The 24,898-nt window shown below is 30.4% G+C and overlaps 2 protein-coding genes across 2 annotated transcripts in view; one reads left to right on the top strand and one right to left on the bottom strand.

Moving 5' to 3' along the window:
* Positions 1-24,526, bottom strand: part of LOC122634749 (transmembrane protein KIAA1109 homolog) — a 26,020-nt gene extending 1,494 nt beyond the window's left edge. Inside the window, 48 exon segments of the mRNA XM_043824008.1 lie at positions 43-66; positions 333-539; positions 607-795; positions 883-1,164; positions 1,268-1,497; positions 1,575-1,767; positions 1,894-2,205; positions 2,287-2,616; positions 2,744-3,156; positions 3,259-3,641; positions 3,723-3,924; positions 4,013-4,192; positions 4,315-4,470; positions 4,560-4,631; positions 4,778-4,996; positions 5,072-5,301; positions 5,520-5,728; positions 5,815-5,975; positions 6,101-6,798; positions 6,887-7,134; positions 7,228-7,666; positions 7,755-8,170; positions 8,239-8,745; positions 8,856-9,254; positions 9,329-9,632; positions 9,844-9,873; positions 9,988-10,244; positions 10,681-10,923; positions 11,684-11,822; positions 12,967-13,092; positions 13,185-13,346; positions 13,401-13,789; positions 13,882-14,107; positions 14,192-14,373; positions 14,453-14,789; positions 14,888-14,964; positions 15,064-15,408; positions 15,498-15,756; positions 15,898-16,401; positions 16,484-16,952; positions 16,954-17,154; positions 19,509-19,812; positions 19,889-20,175; positions 20,275-22,553; positions 22,636-22,955; positions 23,052-23,195; positions 23,271-23,580; positions 24,195-24,526. Coding sequence (XP_043679943.1) covers positions 43-66; positions 333-539; positions 607-795; positions 883-1,164; positions 1,268-1,497; positions 1,575-1,767; positions 1,894-2,205; positions 2,287-2,616; positions 2,744-3,156; positions 3,259-3,641; positions 3,723-3,924; positions 4,013-4,192; positions 4,315-4,470; positions 4,560-4,631; positions 4,778-4,996; positions 5,072-5,301; positions 5,520-5,728; positions 5,815-5,975; positions 6,101-6,798; positions 6,887-7,134; positions 7,228-7,666; positions 7,755-8,170; positions 8,239-8,745; positions 8,856-9,254; positions 9,329-9,632; positions 9,844-9,873; positions 9,988-10,244; positions 10,681-10,923; positions 11,684-11,822; positions 12,967-13,092; positions 13,185-13,346; positions 13,401-13,789; positions 13,882-14,107; positions 14,192-14,373; positions 14,453-14,789; positions 14,888-14,964; positions 15,064-15,408; positions 15,498-15,756; positions 15,898-16,401; positions 16,484-16,952; positions 16,954-17,154; positions 19,509-19,812; positions 19,889-20,175; positions 20,275-22,553; positions 22,636-22,955; positions 23,052-23,195; positions 23,271-23,523 — 14,536 coding nt within the window. The 5' untranslated portion in view covers positions 23,524-23,580; positions 24,195-24,526.
* LOC122634756 lies at positions 17,267-19,410 on the top strand. Its single transcript, XM_043824030.1, has 5 exons — positions 17,267-17,704; positions 17,797-18,075; positions 18,188-18,464; positions 18,580-18,924; positions 19,032-19,410. Exons 1-5 carry the CDS (start codon positions 17,368-17,370, stop codon positions 19,402-19,404), a joined length of 1,611 nt encoding a protein of 536 aa, XP_043679965.1. The 5' UTR covers positions 17,267-17,367; the 3' UTR covers positions 19,405-19,410.
* Positions 24,527-24,898: the final 372 nt, after the last annotated feature.

Genomic DNA, 24,898 nt, shown 5'->3' with positions numbered 1-24,898 from the left:
TTTTTTTGTTATATTGTGAATAAAGTTTTACTGTATACTTACTATATAAAATATGCTTAGGAAGTCCTAAAAAAATTATGAAAAGAAGAATATTGCAAAATATAATATAAAGATAAGTAATGTTTCTAAGAAATTGCAATGCAAAAATTTAAATAATTTCAGAGAATAATTTGTAATAAATTGTTCCATAAGAGAGACAATAAAAAATCGATATAATTTGGAATCAATTTCTGTACAAACTATACATATATATATGTATATAAAATACATAATAAAATTGTTCATGTTTTTACGAAAGTCTTAACAAATTAACATTAAAAAAATTGTCATACCTATAACATCTGGAGTACGGGCGGTTTGTAAATGTTCAGTTTTTAAATGTAGTTGCAAGGAAGGAAACGCAAATATCACTTCCCTTGCATGGGAATGATCCTGCAATTTTCCTGATGTAGTAGATGTACTTCTACCTCGAGTTGGATTATTATTATCAAGTGTACCCTCTGTTCTATCTTTTTCAACGCATGGAAATCGATCTACGGCTATATAATAATTCATAATATAATTATATGATTAACATATTTCAAATATATACATTTTACAACTTACCATCAATCTCACTATTTGCAAAAGCATAGTGAAACCATTCTTGTAAAGATTTAAATTGCGGAGGAAATAGTACGCTACGACTCAGTCTACATACGGTAGCCATAGAATGATGTCTTGCATGTTGTTCTTGCTGTTGTCCTAAGCTAATAGTCAAAGTTTGTACAACATGTACATCGCATGTATTTGGTACTAAAAATAAAAAAGAAGCGAAAAATAAATGCAAATATCATTAATTAAATATAATACATTGGTGTATAGGTAATCGAATGAACATACATTCTACACTTGGAATTTCTTGAGCCTCTGTAGCAAAACTAATACACGGTTCCTTCAATGAGAATAATGCCCAACTTTTGCTTTTGAAATTAATACCATGAAAACAGGCCAAACTAATATTTGAACCATGCAATTCCATTGTACCTCCAAGAACAGTTCCAGTCGATGGCAATGAAAATCTTAAACTACCTAATTGAAGACCAGCTACTTGAGCCAATACACGTTGCCAATGTCTATGATGTCTAGCGTCAGATATCGCTGTTTGATTTAAATTCCATGGTCCTATAAATAATATATTATTTTAATTATACGATATACATTTTAATCAATGTATGATACATCAATTTATATATACATATTATATTATATTATATCTAAGTTTTACCATCGACTGTAGATCTCTTTTTTTGTTGCCTCTTTTTCATACTATTATTATTTATTCTTTGATGTCTCGGTTGTAAAGAACTAAATACTCGTTTACTACTTTTAAATTGTTGACTAAAGAACTCGTCCAATTTGTAAAACATTTTCAATAAATCTGCTGTTGTCGATTTACTGATCATAAGTTGAAGTTGGTCCCAACTCAAATCACCATGCATGAAAATGACCGCTGGCCTATTATTTTGATCACAAATATCAGAATAATGAACTAGTAACTCTATTTTGAAAGAAAAATATATGTATGAGAGTACCTTCTAGTCGGCATAAATGCATCTCCATTGGTATGACGATTAATCTTCCATTCGTCACGAAGTGTAACATCCAAGGAAGATACTCTAGACATAAGTACACTTGTTCCCATATAATCGAGTCGTAATTCTAACGCAAATAATTTTAATCCAACTGTATGATCAGGTTCTATTCCAGGTTCTTCTCTAATGTGTACTACATAAAAGAAAAAAAAAAATATTTTAACACAATTTCTTTCTTTCTCTCTATTAAAAAAAAAAAAAAAAAAAAGAAAAGAAAAAGAAAAAAAAATTAATATTATACAAATAAAAATATACTAACTGTATGTATCAATTTTACTCAATTCAATAATTCCACCGACAATACCACCCTTAGCATCTAGACTGGAACCACCCAATCCAATGCCAATATATAAGTTTTTATGTCCGGTACTACCTATAGATAATCTTCCATCTGATCTAAAGTCTTTGGTCATCCAAGTGACATTACCCATGACATTACCCATGTTCATATGTACATTTAAACGAGTAAAATTCACTGCAAATAATACTAAAGTTTCCCATGCTGATTCTCTTAATTTAACTTCAGACGTGACCTTTTTATCCGCGCTAAAACTCCATCCTCGTCCAATGTCTTATGAAGAACAATATATCGTAATTATTGCTTTAGAATTATAACACGATCGTATTTAATCGATAATAATATTAAATATACCTTTTAAACGCGCGTGTCTTGGTATATCGCTTTCCAAACTAAGTCTTAATTTATCTCTATTTAATGTAGGACTTCTCTCAGGTGCGCTCTTTGATAATCCGTCTCCTCCATGTCTATCATAATGTTTTAACAAGGAACTACCCATTACTGCTTCTTCTTGATTTAATGGAGGACTTCCATCTCCTTCAGAATATGCCGTACCTGTACTGAGATCACCAAGAAATAGACGTCTGACTATACTACGTCTGTACCATGCTTTTGGAAATGCAAGGATTTCGGTCAAACGACGCATGTCGTATTTGAACGAAGCAGAACCAATATCAACGATTGCTGTAAATTATAGAAATGTATATATATATATATATGTATGTATGTATGTATATAATTCGAGCTATATAATAATTGTAAAATATAGAAAAAATTTCTTTAAAAACAAAGAAAGAAAAAAGATACATACTCGAAAATCGTATAACAGCTCGACTACTAGCATCTGGGACCTTTTTTAATTGTTCGCTTTGGAAATTAAATTTTCTAATCCTCGATAAATGAAATTTCACGAATTCGACGTTAATGCTTAAAGAATCTTTTCTTTCACTGTCCGATAAGGGTGACCATTGAGCTTCTTTTAAACCAGTTTTCTTGCCACCTCCGTAAGGATGAAAGATATACACAGAGAAATCTGCAAGACATCCCGTCACGGACAATCCACCGATAGCTGAACCCGTTTCCTTGCCTGTTGTTTGTGTAACTGGAGATTTATATTCTCGAAATTCTATAAGTTCCTCTTCGGCTCGTTTTGAAGAGAATACTATGTCAAGAGAAGGTAATTGTAACATACATTCTACTCTAGAAACTGGTAGACAAGAAAATCTAAAATATAACAAAAATAAAGAAACGTTTACAGTATTAAATTATGCAAATATAAATATAATTATAAAAATTATAATCATATAATATAAGTTGTTTTATTACCTAAAAGTAGATGGCTGCATATGAAAATATACTATAACATCGACTGGGAAACTAGCATAAACGTAATTGCCACTAGCCGCAGTGGCTGCCCATGATGTACTCTCTATGTTTTCCGACGGAAAGCCGGAATTTGTTTGCGTGTTATTTTGGAAATTACTTTTGCTTGGAATTGGTTCTAACGTTTGTTCGAAAAATTCTAAAATATGAGGACTTATAATAGTTTCTTCTGGGATACTTTGAAGAGTCATCCAAGCGAAGAGACTAGCTTTTTTAGTGCTAGATTTTCGAAGTGTAGACGAAGGAGTAGGATTTAATAAAGTATTTTCTGTTGAAACACGTGGAGACATTGTCTCTTCGGGAAGAGTTTTGGATTCATAATGAACCTATAGAAAACGAAACAAAAATTAATAAAATTCTATTTAATAACGTTTATGTAATCGTGTTTAAGTTTATATAAACTTTACCTTCACATCTAGACCAGGAATACGAAAAATTGTTAAATCTACTAAAGGTACACTCGCATGTTGTAAGTATCGTAATCGTGATGTACTAGCAGTGGACGATTTTTCTTTGCTACTTAAATGTTTTCTACTGCTGCTTGGACTGCTAGGTTGAAATTCGAACGTTCCACCAGAACAGGATCTCTCCTTTTTCATTTTACTCATACTATTAAAGACATGTATGAATTTAATATATACACATGTATATATGTATGTGTGCTAACACGTGATTATAATTTAATGCTAATATTTACAGCTTGATTTCGTCTTCCCTCGTTGGATCTTTCGTATGAAGAACACATTTTCCACTATTAATTAATACTTTCACATCAAGTTCAAAGTCTATGTTAGGTTCTTGAGTCTTTTGAGGTGTTATATATGGCGACGAAGTAGACGAAGTTTGCTCTTTTCCAAATGAGTCGAGCAAAGGTGCGCTATCAAAAAAAAAAAAAAAAATATATATATATATATATTAGGATTAAATAATATGGCACAAGAGATTCACGAATATTATTATTTATTACAATAAATAAATAATAATTATCTCTCTACGTACTTTCCTTCCATGCTATCATAACTAGATGTACAACTAGCGTCTCTATTTTTTTTTCGTAATTCAACTTGCTCTCCTTCTATTTCAATAGTCTCTGGCCACTCTAATTCTCCCTCAGGTAAACTGAACTCTGATCCCGCGCTAGGTAAAGACGATTGCCTATATTAATCAGAAAAACGAAGGATAATTGATCGAGATAAATGCGGATGTTAAATTTCAATTAAACATTATATTCAGTTTCAATTCACCTGCACATCGTATGAGTATCGCTAAATGTAACTCGTTGTCCGCTAAGTCCTCTAACACGAAGAGAAGCAGATCTACAATAATCGCATGAAAATGGAATACTATCATATATTTACAAGTAGGTATATACTAATGATTAAACCGTGGAAAATGAAAAGGTACACGTGCGTTATGTTATAATGTATGTATGTATACATATACATGCACATATGTATCTTACCTGCTTGGGCCACTTCTAGGACTACTTTCGTAACTGGCCGAATTTGCTGAATTTATTTCTATATTTATATCTTCTGGGCTTTCAAGTTGATGTTCTGGTGTTGGTGAAGGTACGATAAATGACCTTGAACGATACGCATTAGTTTTACTCCCAAGACCTAATTTACCTTTTATTCCAGATGCCTTAACCGATTGTCTTCGTAATTTCTGAATCATATCCCTGAAAACATTAATATTGACGATACAATGCAATCTCTGTCTTTTGATTTTAATATATATATTACAATAGCATTACCTTCTAAAGTCCTTAAATACCATAGCTTCTAATTCATGTAAACGTTTCATTTCTTGTTCTATAGTACCATGAGATGCACCTAATGATCTTAAATCGTTTATTATCTTAGCTTGTTCATTCATTTCCTTCTCAATTAATTTTGATCTTTTCTTAGCATCTAAAGTAGGATCGAAAACAAACGCAGGCAAACTGTCGGTCCAATTTTTCGACTTCTTCATCAAAATACTCTCCTAAAAAAGATTTAACAAGTTATTGTTTATATAAGGACAAAAAAAAAGGTATGAAGAATTTAATTTATATCTAATATAATTAGATTAAATACTTTTATATTTTGCAGATAAAAAACTACGAACACACTACGTTTCTATTGTGTTACCTGAGTAGAAAAACCAAGATAGAGCATAAAATATGAAAAGAAAAAAATAAAATAAAATTAATTAAACCATACTTTTTTCTTAACCTGACTAGTACTATTATCTGGTTGATCTGCATCGTCGCTATCGTAATCAGCTGGAACATGCATATCATCTTCTTCAAAACCTGTTAACATTGTCAATGTGTGACCAAGTGCTGACAATTGTTGTCCTACATTAACATCAAGATGAATGTCGACTCCCTCCATTTGCCACTGAACATTTAATATCCATTTGGCGTTATCTACGAATTATTTATTCAGATTCAAAACATATGATAATGTAAAAAGGTGTCTTTGTAATTATTTATATAAAAAGTTTATATGATACCTGATTTATCTTGTTTTTGAGCAATTGTTCTACTACATACTTCATAAGTACCTTCAGAAACTACACACAAATTCATTATACTACTATCAGTCATATCTGGTTTCCAATCATCTAAAGATGTTTCAAAATCTTCTGCAAATCTTAGACATAATCCTACAAACCTAGAAAAAAAAGTACATATATATATATATATATATATTATTTCATAATTAACATACGAAAAGAAAAAGAGAGGAAAAAATGTAATTTTAAAATATAATTTTAAGAGGGATATAAAAAATAATACCTTGCTTTACTAACTAAACTACCACTACTACATGCTGATATGCTGGTATTTTCAAGTGTAACCACAACTGCACCCCTTAATTCTCCGTCGTATAATCCTCTGTTTAATCCCCAATTGTTTGGTGGTAAAGGATTTAATGGTAGACAAATACCCATATCGTCTACCGTTAATTGTAAAAATAATGTTCCCAAATGCGGTGCACTAAGTTGACTCGTTAATTGACCAAATGGAACTTTTTCAAAGACTTGTTGTGTAGCTGTTAATACTTCTTTATTTAAATTAGATCGTTTCTCGTTCCAATATTCATATGCATTCTTATAATTCAACCAAACGAGTATTGCTTTATCGACAGCCATTGGTTGTATGTAAATTAATGGACGTTTTAGAGTAATTAAAACTACTTCTTTGTCTTCACCTTGAGCCATTTCTTCTTGAAACGCATTTCGTAAACCTACTCTTGTATTAAAAAATGCAAACTGTTGAAATTCCGGTTCCGCTTCTTCAAACAGAGCATTTTTTAATAATTGTCCAAGACTCAAATTAATATCAACTTGTGCTTTGCCAAATAACTTCATGTGTGGATTTGGTTGAGTTGCACCAGAAACATTTTGTACTCTGTTAGATAATTGAAATTCGACGGTACCGGTTTCTAAACGAACTGCGGAATTTGTTGGAGTTGTTGCAGTTAATTGTATTCTCTGTGAAAGGAAAGAAAAATTTTATAATTGAACAGACGTGATATTAATAACAAAAAATGATATTCTAGATAATGCATAATAATTTTACCTTGATACGAATGACCAATGAAAATAATATTCTTTTTAAAGTAGAATTTGTTGATTCGTCGTCTTCGAGCCAGAGAGGAACTGGTTTCTCTCCACCATATACTTTTTGTACAACTTCGTTAACTTCCTTCATAAATACTTTTTGTACAAATACTAAATGATTTAATAGATCTGTTGTTAAAGAATGTTCAAATGTACCAATGTCTGCAGTGGCACTCAAATAACTACCCTGTCTTAAAACAACTCCATCTACAAAATTACACAAATGAGTAAATTTTAATAACATGCTCAGGCGAATTTATTAATATTCGTTATATTAAATAATTCTAAGAAGATTCTTACCAGCAATTTTACTATCGTTTAAGTTGTTGTTTCCATCTTGTATATATTCTGCTGATACATGTACTTTAGGAAGTTCAATACTTGCTTCAGAAGGTAGATTTGCTTCCGTTACTTGTAATTTTGTTGTAAAACTTAGACTATGATGAGGCAGATCTATCGTAAATTTAGCTTTACTACCAGTTACACCCGAACTGTTTACTTGATCCATTTTATATTGTGCTTGTAAAGAAGGAAGCAATGCTGCTGTTATACTTAAACTTTGAAGTATTATATGAAATTGCATAACAATTGGTTCCAAGAGGCTAGGCATAGCTTGAGATTTTTCTTCGTCTATGGTAGGTGCTGGTGCATCATGATGTGGACTACTGGGTCCAGCATCTAACTCATCTGGTTGCTGTCCTCTCGACATTCGTGAAGATGTTCTTGTAACTCTTAATTCCTATTTAATCGAGAAAATGAAAATGATTCGAGATATATTACACGATACATCGAAACAAATAATTACATACAAATATTCTGAATCTTACCTGTAAAGTTGATGATAATTGTTTACTACCTCTCGTCATCATTCCATGCAGAGCAACTGGATGCTGTGGTATATCTATATTTACAGCTCCAACAGTTAGCAAGCCACTGTTCTTGTCTTTCTGACGTCTGGTGATGCTGGAGTATAAAGCTTGTGATTTTCCAACTGTTATTTTGACAACGGTCTGTTGACTAGGTGCTACACCTTCCAGTAAAACGATCATGGTTCTACCAATCTGTCCTGTCAAACTACATTCCAAACTAGCAGGTCGAGTTTTTTTACGACACGTTAAGCTTGCGTGCAAACTTGTAATTTCAGCTTCTAGTTTTAATCCACTTAAAGTAGCCAAAAGCCGAGTTCTATGTATTCTTGCAACTCCAAAAATGATTAGCCTAGTCCTTTCACCTGTTACAATACCTATGCAATAATATGCGGTATAAATGACAATATAAATTTATTTCATTAGTTATATTTATAATACCCACTTAATTCCCTTGGAGGTGGTACCGGTGTGGAACTATTCTCTACATTTAAACCCTTTTCGAGATCTCCATCTTTCGTTTCATTCAAAATTTCATACTTCTTATTTGTTTTGTAATGTTCCGCCGCATCCGCGGGTATAGAAAATCGATGCGTAATAGTCTTAGTTTCTGGACGTGTTGCATATAGATCTAAGAGATAATAGATGGTTTTCCAACATCTGGGTATTAAATTAACAGTATCTTTGCATTTATCCGATAATATGCTAAATTTATCAAGACCCGATCCACTAGGACTCGCTCCAAAACTAGGTGTAATAACACCTTCGCTTAGATTAATGTAGCCTTTTACGCTTTTTCCTGTACTACGTAATTTTTGAGCAAAACTTTGCGGTCGAGACCTAATACTTGCACCTGGTGATATGACCTTTTGTTGATTTGGCTCGAAACTATTACGAAGTAATGGAACTTCTGCTTTTTTTCCGATAAGAAGGTGCTCTTGTAAATCAGATGCTAGATGCAAAAAGGAATCATTGAGTATAACATAATGTGTGTGTGTGTGTGTGTGTAAACAATAATATATATGTAAACAAATAATAAATATTTAGATAAAATATATTTACTTGAGGAGGAGCCATTTTTTGTGACGGTATCATTGACAAGTAAATTTGTATTTCGTTTGGTTTCAGGATGTTGTTCTTTCAATTCCATTTGTGTCTCCTTAACATTTTGATACATATTACTAATTTGATGCAATAATCTGAGTAATGGCATATTTACTTGTTGACTGATATAACGTATATTGAGACTGAAATTAACTACTGTGCTAGTATGTTTCTTCAGTTGACCTCTGGATATGTATAAAACATTTTGTTTTTGTATCATATCATCGACTGTCATATCAGCCATTTTTTTAACATCTATATCGACACCAATTTTTTCACATAAAAATGCCGGTGTTTCAGGAGGTATGTCCAGATAAAATTTCGATCCAACACCTTTCTTCTGTTGATGTTTGTTACCTACATTCATAAAAAGCGAATTAATACCATTCAAAAACGATTTAACTAGGAAATATTAAAATTAATTAACACACTTTTCTTTTTGTCTGTTACTTTTCCAAATTCACTGACGACTATATCGATACGCATTGTATCCATACATCCTACGAGAGACAAATTCGATCCTAAGCAATCTAAAGACGACATATTGTTTACATTTCCAGAACCAATTGCTGATAACATTTGTTGAGGCATAACAGATAATGAAGATAAAAGAGGTTCAAAAATTAAATGGGCATCCAATAAACGAAGTGAATCTTTCATTGGGTATAAAAATGCACCACTGTGTAAATCTGAATCCTCTGTATCATCTGTTGTCATAGTATTAATCTTGGAATCCTAGAAGCATTAAGAATACATAGCAATTATGAGATTGATAAAATTAAAAAATTTTTTTGTTCATTTTCAAAATATATTTTCATCATGGAAAAATATTTTGATGCACAGGAAGTCAATGAAACGTGATGAAATTTATAAAATAAAAGTGAATAAAAAGTATGATTAATTAAAAAATAATGTTTTTCTACATAATTAATTTTTTCTGAAGTACCTTCATTGACTTTTGTTCTGCACGAAAGACCTAAGAAAATGGGAGAACATGTTTAAAAATATAGTATGTATTTAGAAGCATAAAAAATTGTATTAATTGAACACAAAAAAAAATCATGTAATTAAATAGGATAATAAAATTTACCCATTGTCCTTTTACATTTCCTTTTTCATTATCTTTTATAAACTCTTGTTGTTTCGCCATCCAATTATATAAATCCTCTTCAGTGTTAATAGGTTTATTTGAATGATGACTTATCGGAGAAGTCACTTGATCTAAACTCCCAGTACTGTGTTGACTTCCATGTAGACCTCCAGAATAAATACTAGGATTAGAACCAAGCTGATGAGAATGGGATACTTGAATTTGTGGTGCCTTTTCTTCTCGTAATGCTCCATAGCCTAGTACAAAAACATTTTTTTTTTTTTTTTTCATATAATATAATTCTACAAATTTAATCTAAATTGTTTATAAAAGTACCCATTAAAAGTTAAGAAGCATTCATATAAAACATTAAAAAAAATTAGTATAAGCAATGTATAGAAAAGCTTTGGATATAACTAAAGTACAGGTCAGAAGCAAGAAGATATGTACAATTAAGAAATTGAAAATAAAAAATATTACATAGTTTGATATGTTTGATAATATTACAAAGGAGATAAAATTATAATTTTAAGAAGTACTGACTGATAATAATTATGACAATAGATTATATTAATTTGTTAGAAATTTTTTTATGTAATTGTCATATTTATTTCTTTATCTTTTAAGTGTAAAAGAGTAATTCAGCCTGATTAGAAATTATCATTAACAAAACATTTTAGATGTCTCACTTACTTATATTATTTTGTTCTCGATTTTGATTGAACAGGCCACCGCTTGCAAGCAAGGGAAAGACAATACTTGCTCGTGTACTAACAGGCACTTGTGTAGGTTGCAGCGATTTTCCTCTCTTTGGAAGAACTACTGGTGGAGAGGGAGAGGTTAGTGAATCCGGGCCTGGAACCGGTGTTGGTAATGGGGTTGTATCTTTCCCACGAGGAGAACTTACAGGAACCGTCAAACCATCACCACACATGCCTGGTTGTTTCATATTAATCCAATTTTTTTCTTTACACAAAAAATATGTTTGCAGTGTCCAAGAGTACTTAAGAAAAGCGTATAATGATATCGATCAATAAAATATTCTCATCGTACCTTAGAATATTATTAGTGGATATAATTGTTCAATTGCACATATTAACGCTTTTCTACAGTAATAAGCTATGAAATATTGAACACATTTTTTTAAGCTGTGCAAACATAAATGATATTAATAGACTATTTAACAAAGCAACAAAGCATGGATGTGTGTAAGCATTTAAATACTACGAATCTCTTGCTATATAAATGTTAATAAGGCAATGCTAATTTAATCAGTTATATCAATAATTATTTAAGTATTATTTTGTAATTTACATATTCAAAGTACATCAAAGTTTATGAAGTTAAAATAAAGCTATAAAAAGCATTAGTAAATTTGTTAAGATTTTACACGATAAAGAACAGAAAGTTATTAAGAAACTTTTTCTTTTTTTATATTGATAATATATTCAAAAATTTTAGTTATTAAATTATTTGATATGTAGTTAAGCTAAAAAAATATATTTTCACCTCACAACTCTATACCAGCTATAACCATATGCCATATATAAAAGTAATATATTGTTACATTAAATATGTTATTAAATTTCAATAGATATATAAATTCATAAAAACTAGGGAAAAAATAAGATTCTGCTGCCTTTTTCTATATGAAACAATAATATATATGATGTTGATTTATATGAATAAGTACTACCTGAACTTTTATCTTGTCCATTCTTGACATGTATATGTTTGTTTATATGGTCCGTGTGGATTAGCATAGCACATTCATCTGTCACTTCCTGATCATCAACATCTCCTGCACTACCCTCCCCATCCGTCAGCAAATTTTCCTACACATTAATAGGCCAAACCCATACATATTTTTAATATATAATAATTACTCCACTCTCTCATAAAAGCTGCAGAATGCATTGAAAAAAATGTATAATATAAACAGTAATAAAATAATTAATTATAATATATCCTTTGAAATTATAATATAAGAAGAGATGATTTATATATCATAATATTTCAGCTAATAATATTTGTTGTATAACATAGAATGATTTACATATCAAATATACACTTTAATGTTCTTTTAAGCTTATTTCAGAACCTTTCTTTATTTTAACGTGCAAAAAAGATTTGTTTAAATAATTTAAACATTTTTAACGTTTGTGTTTTTTCAATATATATATAACCCATAAGCATCAATATATTTTACCAATGGCAGTATAAAGAAGTTTCCTCTTATGGTAGCATAGAGTGAAAAAAATTCACATTGCGTTAGGCACATTCATATGTATGTGTGTGTGTTATATAATAACAAAATAGCATTATTTAATTAATATTATCACATTTGGAAAGAGACAGCGTGTGTATTTTAAAAGCTCATATTATTGTATACCATGTGTAAAAGCACATTTGTTTATATGGAAGATATATCTACAATAGTATTTGTTTCAAAGATATTAATCAGTTAAACAAAAGATGCTATGTTGACTATAGAAATATTTTTGGAGCTAAAATTACAGCAGCACATATTTTCACAAAGATAATTAATTAATAATAGTGAAGAGAGGACTTTGTAAAGCTTTTTGCATGGTGATTTAATTTGTCCCATGTATTGAAAAAAATGTTTCTTACTCTCTTTTACATTGTTATTTCCTTCCAGATCTTCGTAGATTAATTGCTGAAAGAAGAATTCTCAACAGAATTAACATTTTCGCACAATGAAAAGTATATTGATTACTTATGTTTATTTATCAAATATGTGAAAATGATGGAATGCAGGAATCTTCTGAGTCAAAATTTAATGGTATTTTTATCTGTATACCACTGGATTTATACTTTTCATGAAGAGTATAATTATACATTTAATAATATTTTCCTATTAAAATTGTATTAATAACATATTAAATCATAATGATGGTAGATATAGGAATTTTAATAATATGTATATATATATATATATATGTGTGTATATAATCTTACCTCATCAGGATCAGAAACAGCGAACGTAACGTTCAAAGGTTTCACGTGTTTCGTTTTGTAATTATGTTCCAAAAGTAATGGAGTGTAAAGTACATTTTTCCATTGTCTGCTTAATACAATAACTCCCTTGTAAGATAAAATAGAAATATAAAAACAAGTTACAAATATATTCATCTATGTATCATATGAATATAAATATTATATATAACTATTATTACCTGCCGAAGCGTAGATAATAGAGGTAAATCAGATTCCTTAAGATTGGTCTCTATATTTGCTAAATCAGAAAGTAATACATAATTTTGCAAAATCGTACACAACTGACAGGACGGGTCTTCTTGTAGAGTTTTAGCCAATGGTGTTAATCTTCCATAACGACTCTAAAAAATATATCACTCTGATGCATATAATTTCTTTAAAGTATAACAATTTACCTTAACTGGCATGTGAATTCCTTGGACATCTAATGCTTCTGCCATGAGACAAGCAACAATTGCTGTTGATCTTCGATACATAGTTCTAAACATATGGACGATTCTAATGGCAAATTTATTACTTGGATTCATCCAAGCATTAATGGCTGGAGATGCAGTGCTAAGCAAATTCCAATCTAATCGCGTATAGTCTATTTTCCTTGTTATTGGAGTACGAGGCGGTGCTGCAAAATTAAACCATACAGTTTTCAATTCTATAACACATGAAACGGTATTCCCATTAGTTGTTTTGGAGTTAAGACTAGCACAAGTAGCACTGTTGTTTATCTGCGTCCCACTAGGTACGTTTGCCGAGCTTGTCTCTTGCTCAGTAGCTGGAGCTGTAGAACCTAAATTAATGATAATATAATATCCATTATTGTCTTTCTTGTCATTAACAAAAATTAAATAACATTTTGTTATAAATCTTTTTTATATGTACCAGCTCCATTATCCAATTCCTCTTGACTTTTTATACTGTCAGTATACAATAATTCAGTATCCGCTTTCTTGTCATCGTGTCCGTTTTCTCCTTTCTCAAATTGCGACCTTTTTACAATTTTCAATTTAATTCCTTCCAAACCACATTCGAACATAATGAATCCTAATCGATCTTCTCCACTACCCATAGTAAATTCTTCTGTAGCTTGAGTAGGACCTGTTTGTTTCTATCAAATTACGCATATTTATGATAAGTATAAGATTATTTATAAATATTGCAATGATATATCTCAATAGATCAAAGTTGTTACATTTGGTTTATCTTTTTCATCGGGTAATTGCAGAAGATAATAATCAATGCATTTTAATGGAGAAGTCATTCTTGTACATGTAAACAATACTCTTGAATAATGGGCAGGTATAGCTGTTATAACGGCATCTTTTAATATCGAAGATTCATTCCTAAGCCGACGCAATTGCGTATGAACTTTTCCTATAAAATACGATAATAAATAATAAAGTTATAAGTTATACATTTACATAATATGATTAAGTGATGTATATATACTAACCAACATTTAAAGTAATTATAATTTCTTCCTGTTGTTTCTCAGATGTTTCAATATATACAGTTTCTCCGCCACCAAAATCACTCACTACAGCTGTGGTTTGATGACCGGGTAAAAATGCTTTACTAATTTTATTAACTTTCTTTTGATTCGGTAATACGGCAGGTTTGTGAAACGTTTGAACGACTTCTCTCGCTTGTTTACCGATATAAAATCTTGCTGTGACATCGTCGAAACAAATTGCAAATAATGATACGCACGTAAGATCTCGTATATTTTCAAGCGCAGAAAAAGATATTATTTCTTCAACAACAGATGCTTGCAATAACGTTAAGTTCATCTGTAAATGATAATTATAATTATTTATATTTAACAATTATAATACTGTATATATGATATTTTAATTAAAATATGTGCGTGTGCGTGTGCATACGATACCTTTGGTAAAATGATGCTACCTTGTATTTGTGTCGTAATACTTTCTTCATAAACATTAGTTTGCAACGCAATTTTACCTAAACATAATATATATACAAAGTAAAATTGATGTGTAGATGAAATTAGAATTCAAAGAAGAAAAAAAAAAAAGGTTGATTTAATGAGCATAAACCAACTTTTATCATCACCCTGACCATTCTTAACATTCCTTTCTGCTGTTGATCGTTTAGAGCTGGTTTGTACTTGACTCCAATAAGACAAACTTTGATCTTGCTTTAAAACGTTAGCATCTTTGACTTTTTCTATACATTCGTTATGAAGATGATTTAAGATCGTTAATGGATGTAACATAGCCAAAGTTGGTACTATTGTTTCTATGAAACGTTGAAGAGACTCTAACACCATAGGACTTATCATGATATCAATATCTCCCTTGAATTTTATAATAACTGTCGTTCGAGATCCTGTTTCGTGTGCTGCCAATAATTCCTCTTCATCGTGAGTAGTATTATTATCCTCGCCTAATTTAATGAGATAATCTTGAATGAAATGAAAATTTAATAAAAATAATCTTTAAAGGAATCCCTTAATATAATTTTTATGCGTTTACCTTCCATTTGATTTAGTGTTGTACTATCCCATAAATAAGGATGCGTGGGTGTTTTATTTGAGGATCCTGCAATAGGTGAACCATCGCAACGTGTTACCATTTTTAAAGACGTAAATCCTTCGCTAATCGTTTCAAGTTTTGGCACATATTTCCCTCCTACATAAACGAGTCTACCGTCTTCTGTGCGTTGAAATACTGGTGTAGTAAATGCATCTCCACCAGAAGGTAATGATGATTGTGTCCAATTGGAGCACTTTACCTTCAGTTTTATATTTTTTTTTTTTTAGTTATCGAATATGTATATATATATATACAGGTATATTTATTTATATAATGTCATTTAACATACATAAGACTGACACAAAATTTTACCGATAAAGACATATTTATATCGCGTTACCTGTGTTAAATGACTGACGTAACTTGACATTAGAAGCGGAGAGTCGACTATCGGTTTATTCACTTGCATGTGCAAATTCACGAGTGTAACATCCTCTTGCGACGATACAGCAGATATAAAACTTGTAGATGAAACAGAATGGCTATCAGAAGAATCCTGTAAACCTCCATTATCATTCAATGTACCAGTATCATTCTGGAGAGTAGCATTCTTGGTAACTCTTGGACTACGTTTTGAGTTTAGTGTTTGAGTTTTTGCTCTTTCTAAAGTATGAGCTTTATCTGCTGCAGAAAGATTAACATTCGTTGAACTTTCCACAATAGACAAATCGGATGAAAATTTTTTTTTCATACTATCGTTACGATTTAAAACCGAGCCGGAACCAACGATAGATTGACGTAAACTAGATGTTCTACTTCCGCTCAAACCATGACTCATATCTTCATCGGCGGAATAAAATGCTTCTGAATGATTTTCTGATGACATTGAGATAGTTCTTTGAACCTAGATAAAAAAAAAAAAAAAAAAAATAAGTTAAAAAAAATTTGCGATACATTTTTTAATTCAAGAAAATATTTTTATCTACCTCTTGCTTGAAACGTTCCTCGGAATCTGATCTTACACACAACGAATGATGAGAATCAGATACATTGACACGATCGCTGCTTTTTGTTGACGATCTTATAGTTCCAGAAAAAGACATTTCTGTTGGAACTATAGGTAAAGATTGAGGACTACTACTTTGTTCTACTGTATCCACGTCTGTTGCATTAAAATAATCTACCGCTAATTTAGAGTCAGATACGCTACTTTTTGGAGCAGTTTCAATTTCTGGAACGCTTAAGATAGATTTGCTACGTTCTGTATTTAATTTAGAGTCAGAATCTAATTTTTGTGGTAACTGTGCGACAGGACTGGCATCAACCAAGCGAGAGTATGGAACATCTTTTATATTGGATGCACTGTAATAAAAAAAGATATTTAAAAAACATATGTGTGTGTGCATGTGTGTCTGTATATATTTGCAACTGTAATATATATTGTATTATTGTTCATAATACAGACCTTGGACGATCGATATTTTTCTTTGAAGTTTGCAATCCTTCCTGAGCAATAGTTACTTTGACTCCTGTGACAGGATAACACGAGTCTTGCAAAGATACATCTTGTAAACTATACGGAGGTGTATGAAAAACTAATTGATTATCGTGTAAAATAGACTGTCCAAATCCTTTTTCTTTTCCTGATTCATAGATCCTAAAATAAAATATTATAATACATTGTGTAACTACATTATAAATAAACATTATTATGTCTAGTAACCTATGTAATGTAGTAGTTGTATTTTGTTTTGGTATGTGTCAAAATTGTAAATGTATATTAGGTGTAATTTCTTCTTCATGTTTTTGATACAGAAAAAGCAGTTTTTTTATATTTTGCAATAATAATAATAGTACATAATATTCGATCATGGCTCAAAAATTAGAAATTGAAGAAATTTTAGATCAAGATTTTCTCCAATTTATATCATTGGCCAAAACTTATTACACTGAAATTCTTGATGAGAAAGATAAATTATTATGTATGCAATGGCTTACAAAATTATGCGGAGAAAAGGCAAAAGGAATATCATCTAAACGTAATCGAAATATATATTTATCGCAACTTCTTATGAATATGCAAGAAAAGAAAATGGCTGGGCCATTTTTATCGCCTCCAGGTGACAAACCTTTGCCACCTGCAAGAAACATTTTTAGTTCGCAAGATTCAGATAAAATCTTTTCACCAAAAATGGAAACTGAGCTTGGTAAGACATTTCTCAATAAATTTTTTATTATAAATGGAATACTTGAGAAATAATATTTATATAAAATAGATAACAATTAAATTTGATGTTAGATGAAATGCCTGACGATTTTCAAGAAAAATCAACAGATGGTCAAACATATATTGCAATACGTTGTTTACCAAACGATCAAGGAACATTTGCGTATGTTGCATTAAATATTAATAAAGAAAAATCATGTACATCCAGTAGCATATATTATCCAAGTGCTAGTGAGACATCTAAATCAAAACCTTTGGACAATATATCTATAAGTAGTGGAATAGAAGAACATTTATCAGAAGCTCAAATGGAAGATTTTTACAAACATAATATAGAACCTAAAATATCTGGTACATACATTAAAAGATCAATAGTGCAAATATATATAAGGATATATTTCAAATAGTAAATATCTATTAAATAGTATGATAAACCTATTATAGGTACATGTTGTATGTATAGGTGACATTATTCAACTGTATCAATCATTACATATGCCACAAAAAACAACATGTTGCAAACAAAGAGATGGAATGAAGTTTTATAATAAATTACTTAAGCTAATTGATAAGGAAATAACAGGAGTCGAAAATGAGCATAATGACATAATAAAGTTCTTAGTAAACAGATTAGAACAAGATCTAAAGAAAGAATCCAAAATGAAACATATGTTCAAATTAGCTCCTGCACAAAAAAACTTGAAGCTCTTAGAAATACTAAGACAAAAAGTCGTTGTTCGGTATTTTCAATTAAAAATAATAGAAATATATTTCATAATCAATAACAAAAACCCTTTAATCAATTTAATAAATAGTATCGCGTTAATTATTTCACTTTTTGCTCTCATGATACAGACTCCAAGAAGAAAAGCGACGACTTTTAATAGCAGAGATGGAAGAAAATATGTTAACGTCTTCAATGGACTTTAAATGTTGTGCAAAAACTGAAAATGGAACAGAGTCTATGTGGGAACTGGCAGTGACCAAACCATTAACGGACAAAGATATTAACAGATTATGTGATTTATATCCCGAAGAAATTATTTCTACCTTTTTAGATTTACTTATAGCTGACAGACAAATAATATTAGAAAGAGGAAAAAAAAGACAATTAAAAATGATAGAAAAAATAAAATTTGAGATAGATAAGGAAATTCAATCTGATAAAGCAATATATAATAAATCACGAGAAACATATAGGTATATTATTAACAATTTATATTCTACTAAAGTACTTAAATATTTATTAATCAGTTAAATGTTATCGAAATATTAAAAAAAAAAAAAAAAAACTTTTCTATTATTAGAGAATGGAATGAAATTTTGTCAACAGTTGAAGACATGATATATGATACAAGAAATAAAACTGATAAAAAAAGTGATAAAGTATCAGAACCAAAAGAAGGAATATTAGACAATATGATGGTTGATATAAAAGAAACTGAAAAGTTAGTTGTAGAAGAAGCTCATCTTGGGGAGATGTTAATTGAGAAAATTATTGAAGCAAATATGTGGACATTTTCGATTCAGGAAGATGATAAAAAAGATGAGTCATGGGAAATGAAGTCTGCAATAGAAAATATGAAAAAACAAAATAAAATTTATAAGTTGCTTATTGACAAACAAAAAATAAGAATTAAGCAACTACGTGAAAAGTTATTCTATAACCAAAAGTATTAATTACTTTCTGATCATATATATATACATATATTATATCTTTTATAATTTATCTCTCAATGTATAGCAACGCTTCTCTATTTTATTTATTAAATTTCATATCTTACCTGTAAGCAGCAATATTAATTCCATCTTGTAGATCGTGATAGCTTGGTTTAAAAAATCTTGAGCCATTTTTGTTATTTCCAAAAAATGCACATCCACCGATGCATCCGCATTTTGTTGATTTTAGGCCACTTTCTTGGGGCCAAAGAAACCATAATCTTTTTGTTGCTTCATCGTGCATTTTTAAATATTTATTTTGTACTAAATGCAAATCATGTTCTGGTGTAGGAAGAGAAATCGCAGCTTCCAGAATAACTGGACCCAAAGACACAGACCCTACTTCAAGCCAAATGTCAGTTCCATCACCTGTACAATAAAATTGAGCATATAGGTTTACCTACACGAAACAAAAAATTATTCACAATATTTCTTTAACATATACCTGACAACCTACTACTTGTATTATTATGTGACCTTCCACTACCAGTTGTATTAGTATTACTCGTATTAGCAAAATGACCAGCTGCAGATACAAATTGACGAATCAATATCGTCGGTAGTACTCCCGTTACACCAGATTTTACTTGTTGTCCATGTAGATTACAAGTTGATAAACGAATTGGAGATATCCAGAATTGTATTACTGTGCCCACTTCTTGGAAATATAAATCAATAGCATCTACGGACAATCTTGTCATTCTATATTTGATATCTTCAGAACTAGGACATCTGAAATATATATACATGCATATATATATATATATATATATTTATAGTTTTTATATATTAATATTTCTAACTCATATAATTTTATAAAAAATAGGTCACCTATAATGCTTATCAGGATCGCTATCTGTACATTGCAATGGAGGAACACCATGATGACAATGATGAGGTAAATCCGGAGGACGTAAGCTATTTTCCGAATTCTTCACCATTAACAAAAAAGTTTCCAAAGAAGTTACAAGATGATGTAATTGAGGTGAACTTATTTTTCCACTTAATTTCCCTAATTGTATTTCGATCAACCATGCATATTCCAAAGTTTCTTGATCCAAACTTCTTCCTTCGTTGCTAAACATTGCATGACCTCTCACTTGTAATGCACTTAACATTAGATGACCTTGATTTAAATGTCTTTCTTTACTCGATCTTGCTACATTATCCATAAGCAATGCTATTGCAGGTGAAAGAAGAAGCTGCAATTCTGTTTCTTTGAAAGTTTTTCTCATTTCAAAACCAAATCGTTCAAGGAGTATAACAGGACAGGGCGGATCATTTTCTCCACAATTTTTTATAAGATGAGCTTGTATATCATGCATTGTGATACCCACCGTAACTTCTAATGGTCGATAATCTCGTGGATCAAATGGTTTAGATTTGATTTCCTCATCTTCCATTGATGCTTCAACACTGCTGTTTTGCATATCTCGATCCTTACTTCTATCTGTACTTACAACCGTAGGACTAGCTCTACTCTGTTGCATATCAGTGAAAGTTTGATAGTCGCCAAATAAATTTTCTTTTAAATGCATAAAACTTCTTAACAATGATCCATATAATATTAATATGGATGGTCCGATTTCAAGTTCCAAACTCACTTTATCCGGAGGTATAGATTGAGGATCAAATTTTTGAGTACCATTCCGTGTCCATTGAAGACTCGGAGATTTTCGACAACGCGTCATTCTCATTGGGGAAAGTAAAATTTCTTCTTTTTCAGGGGTTGTTATATTTGCTTGTGGAGTAGGTCCCAATGGTGGACATGGATGATATGTATAATTAATACTTAATGCTACAATTGGTACGGACCAACAGTCTACCCATCCTGACCCTTTTTGACATACGTTCCTCCATTTTTTACCTTTGTGTAATTCGTTTAAATGTTTATGAGATCCATCGCGTGTCATAATCTTTGCATTTTTGTCCAATGCTAATAATATTGCACGATTTGTATTAACTTCCGGCAAATAAAAGGAAAGATCAACGCTTTCCCCTTGAATCCAAAAACGTAAGGGTATTGTTAAAGGTAGAAAATCCACAAATGGGAGATCAAATGATAAATCAAAAAATTCTCCACAAAAAGCAATATGTGCGTTTTCTTGATTTTGCGATGAACAATCGATCCAATTATATTCGTTACAAACTGTGATTAACTCAAACTCTTTTAACAACAAACTAAATTTCCATGTATATGGAACAAAATGCAAGATATCAGGCCTTGATTTATTGGCCCATTCATTAATCATATCCTGAAAAAATTCTTTGTGCGAATAAACTAAATTAGCCGTGGCTTTGCATCCAGTCAAATTAAGTGTCCATTCTTGATGATCGTTCCATCTTATTGGATAATGACATTTTACTCCAAATTCCAATGTTTCGCTCTCAAATAAACTACGATATTGTAAGCTTGTTGTAGCTTCTAAATGTAATAACTGACCAGTTATTTTGGTGGTGTATCCATCCTGCAAGACTATCCATGGCATGGTAATTTCTAAATATGATCCTGGTCCTACATTAATATGAACAGCATTAGTTTCTCTATTTTTACTAAACAGTATATCTACTGTTGCTTCATTAAGTGTTGATAATCTAATATCAAAGGATTGCACTTGTCTTTTCTCTCCTGGGATTGGAGTTTTTGTGACTTTCAATGGTTGATAATCATTTGGAAAGAAAAACTTGAATAAGTGTTCTCTTTGTCCATCGGCCCATGGACCGTAACTAAAATCTGTACCCTTCCCACATTTAATATCTATACCCCAAATAGGTGGCATTGCTTCAACCATATCACCATTAACTAATTGTATCATTTCTGGATGTTCAGGAACAAATCCAGGTTCATCCATATAATAATATACTTCCATATTATTAGAACTTAAGACAACAAAACCTTCGCCCATGTATCTAGGTGGATCATCAACCATTCCTGTGTACTTGGGGCTAGGTGCTAAAATGACTTTGAAGTTTTCTGCTTTACACTTTGAAAAATGCATAAAATGATCATGTCGAGATGCTGCTGGTTTAGTGGAATATACAAAATGTGCTTCTTCTACAGTTATTGAAAGTGTTGTCGGTACTAAGCGATTACCAAATACTAATCTCCCCTGCAAGTATTACTAGGTTGAACACACATATCCCTATTTCACAATAATTGGGTATAAAGATAATGTAATTGTTACAACTGACCGTGCAAACATCTAATTTAATAACAGGTATTAAATCTCTCCAGGTTCTAGCAATAACATGAGCTTCTTTTTTTCTAATGTTGTCAACATGACGCGAAACATCCATTGCATTTATTTGTTGACGATTTTCATGATTAGCATTGCCTAATGACGTTACATCGTGATCATCGACATTCATGCAAAAATTGTCTTCGTCTGCAAACATTTGAGGTGTGAGACCAAATGATTTTTCCAATTGTGCATATAACTGACAGCGATTATATACATGTAATTCAAATCCATTTAACATTACTGAAAGTCGTGTATCTGAATGAGAAAGATCTGAAATATGAAATAAATTATTTGGATTTTTTAAAGCTGATGTTTCTTTTTACATAGTATTCTACTTTATGTCGAATATATACATGCAAATATTACCTTCTGATACATCTTTTGGGACATAACTCCTCCACCATCTAAATATAAGCCATCCATCTTGTATTCTAATACTATAATCTGTTGTAATATAAACTATATCTCTAAACATTATCTTTCCACTTAGAGCACTTAATGTAAATGATCCTAAAAATGGAACAGTATAAGTATCATATATTTTAACGCACATATATGCATTCTAATAATCGCCATTGTATGTACCAATTTTAACATATCCATCACGTATAACAAAACGATTCAACAATTTTGTTAATATGTAACCAATAACTCTGCTATTATAATAAACTATATAGATGATCCAAGATATGGCAGATACTAATGAACAAAGCAACCATATAAAGTTGCTGTCCATTTTAAGATCATCAAGAATAACATGATCAGAATAGTTCCAAAATGCTGGTTCAATACCAGACAAAAATGGAACGGTAACATTGTATAATTCGTTCTCTTCCATGATGATTTTTTAAAGTTTCTCAAAAATCAAGGAATATGAATCATCATGGCTTGTAGGCTGGAAAATAAGTAGCATGTATCATTTTACGAATGATGTATTTTTTAATTAAAATGTCGAGTATTTTCTTTGTTCTAATAAAAATACAACGAAATTATGTATATATAGTAACTGTTCTTTAAACTAGTTATATACGTACTTGTATAAGATACAAATATTTGAATAATTAATCGAAATATGTAACAAATTTATTGAATTATGGAAGAATAAGAAATTCCTATATGTATATATTAGCACATTTATGAATGTTGTAAACATAACCTATTTAATAGAATATATCTAACAGTGTTATTTATAAGTGTAGTTACTCGTTAAATAATTAAATTTGATTTAATTATAATAACGATACATTTAAAAAAGTTGTCATCTTAGTAGACAGCAATCAATGAAAATTCTGTAAAATCACTAGCTTGATAAAACTATTATCTTATTACGAAGATATTAAAAAAATATCCATATACAATTGACAATATGATAACAACGTATTACATTGTTAATATCATTTATCATAAATCATTTAATATCAATAATATTTTCTATATATGATACATTATTAATCTATCGGTTTATATATAAAAATATTATCTTTCAATAATTACGTTATGTAAATTTACCTGTCCTGAACACTTGCGTCTTAAGCTATATTAAATTTTTGTTGTGTCACTCATGATTTTATGTTTATCATTACATCAGTTTCAAAAGATGTCAGAGAACTGTCATCAATGACCAATAAGATATACAACCACTCCATACTTGACCAATGCACTCTAAAAGAACATTCACAGGTTCAGAGAAATTTCATAGAAGATAAGGGTAACAGTAGATAATACTATAGTTTATCTGGAATGTTGGACTCATTTCATTCAAGCGTACCAATCAACGAAACGTTATGGTAACATTTCAAAAAATGGCGCGTCATTCGAATAAATCTTCCAAACTTTTAATACGATAAAAAAAATTATACATACAACAATCAACATAATATTTGTTTAAAAAACATATCTACGATTTTATATTTATTAATAAAAAAAATTTTTAATAATTAGTAATGGCATAATGTTAAAATAAAAATATTTATTAATAATTTACGAGACGTTTTTGCATTTCACGTGAAGGTCGTATAACTAATGAGTTTATTTGATGGTTAATGTTGTTTAAAACAAATTTTTTAATTTATTTTGACTTTTAAAAAAACTGACTTTTTAAATTTTTTCATTGAATTTATTAAATATCAAGAGTAATTAAAATAAATTTGGATAGGCAGGTTTTAGGTTAGCACGAAGAATTATTAAATCATTAAAAATTAAGAAGATTTAAA

The sequence above is a fragment of the Vespula pensylvanica genome, chromosome 15 (genome assembly GCF_014466175.1).
Source record: "Vespula pensylvanica isolate Volc-1 chromosome 15, ASM1446617v1, whole genome shotgun sequence".
Classification (NCBI taxonomy): domain Eukaryota; kingdom Metazoa; phylum Arthropoda; class Insecta; order Hymenoptera; family Vespidae; genus Vespula; species Vespula pensylvanica.
The sequence above is the reverse complement of the archived record's forward strand: the minus strand, read 5'-3'. Positions and strand labels throughout refer to the sequence as shown.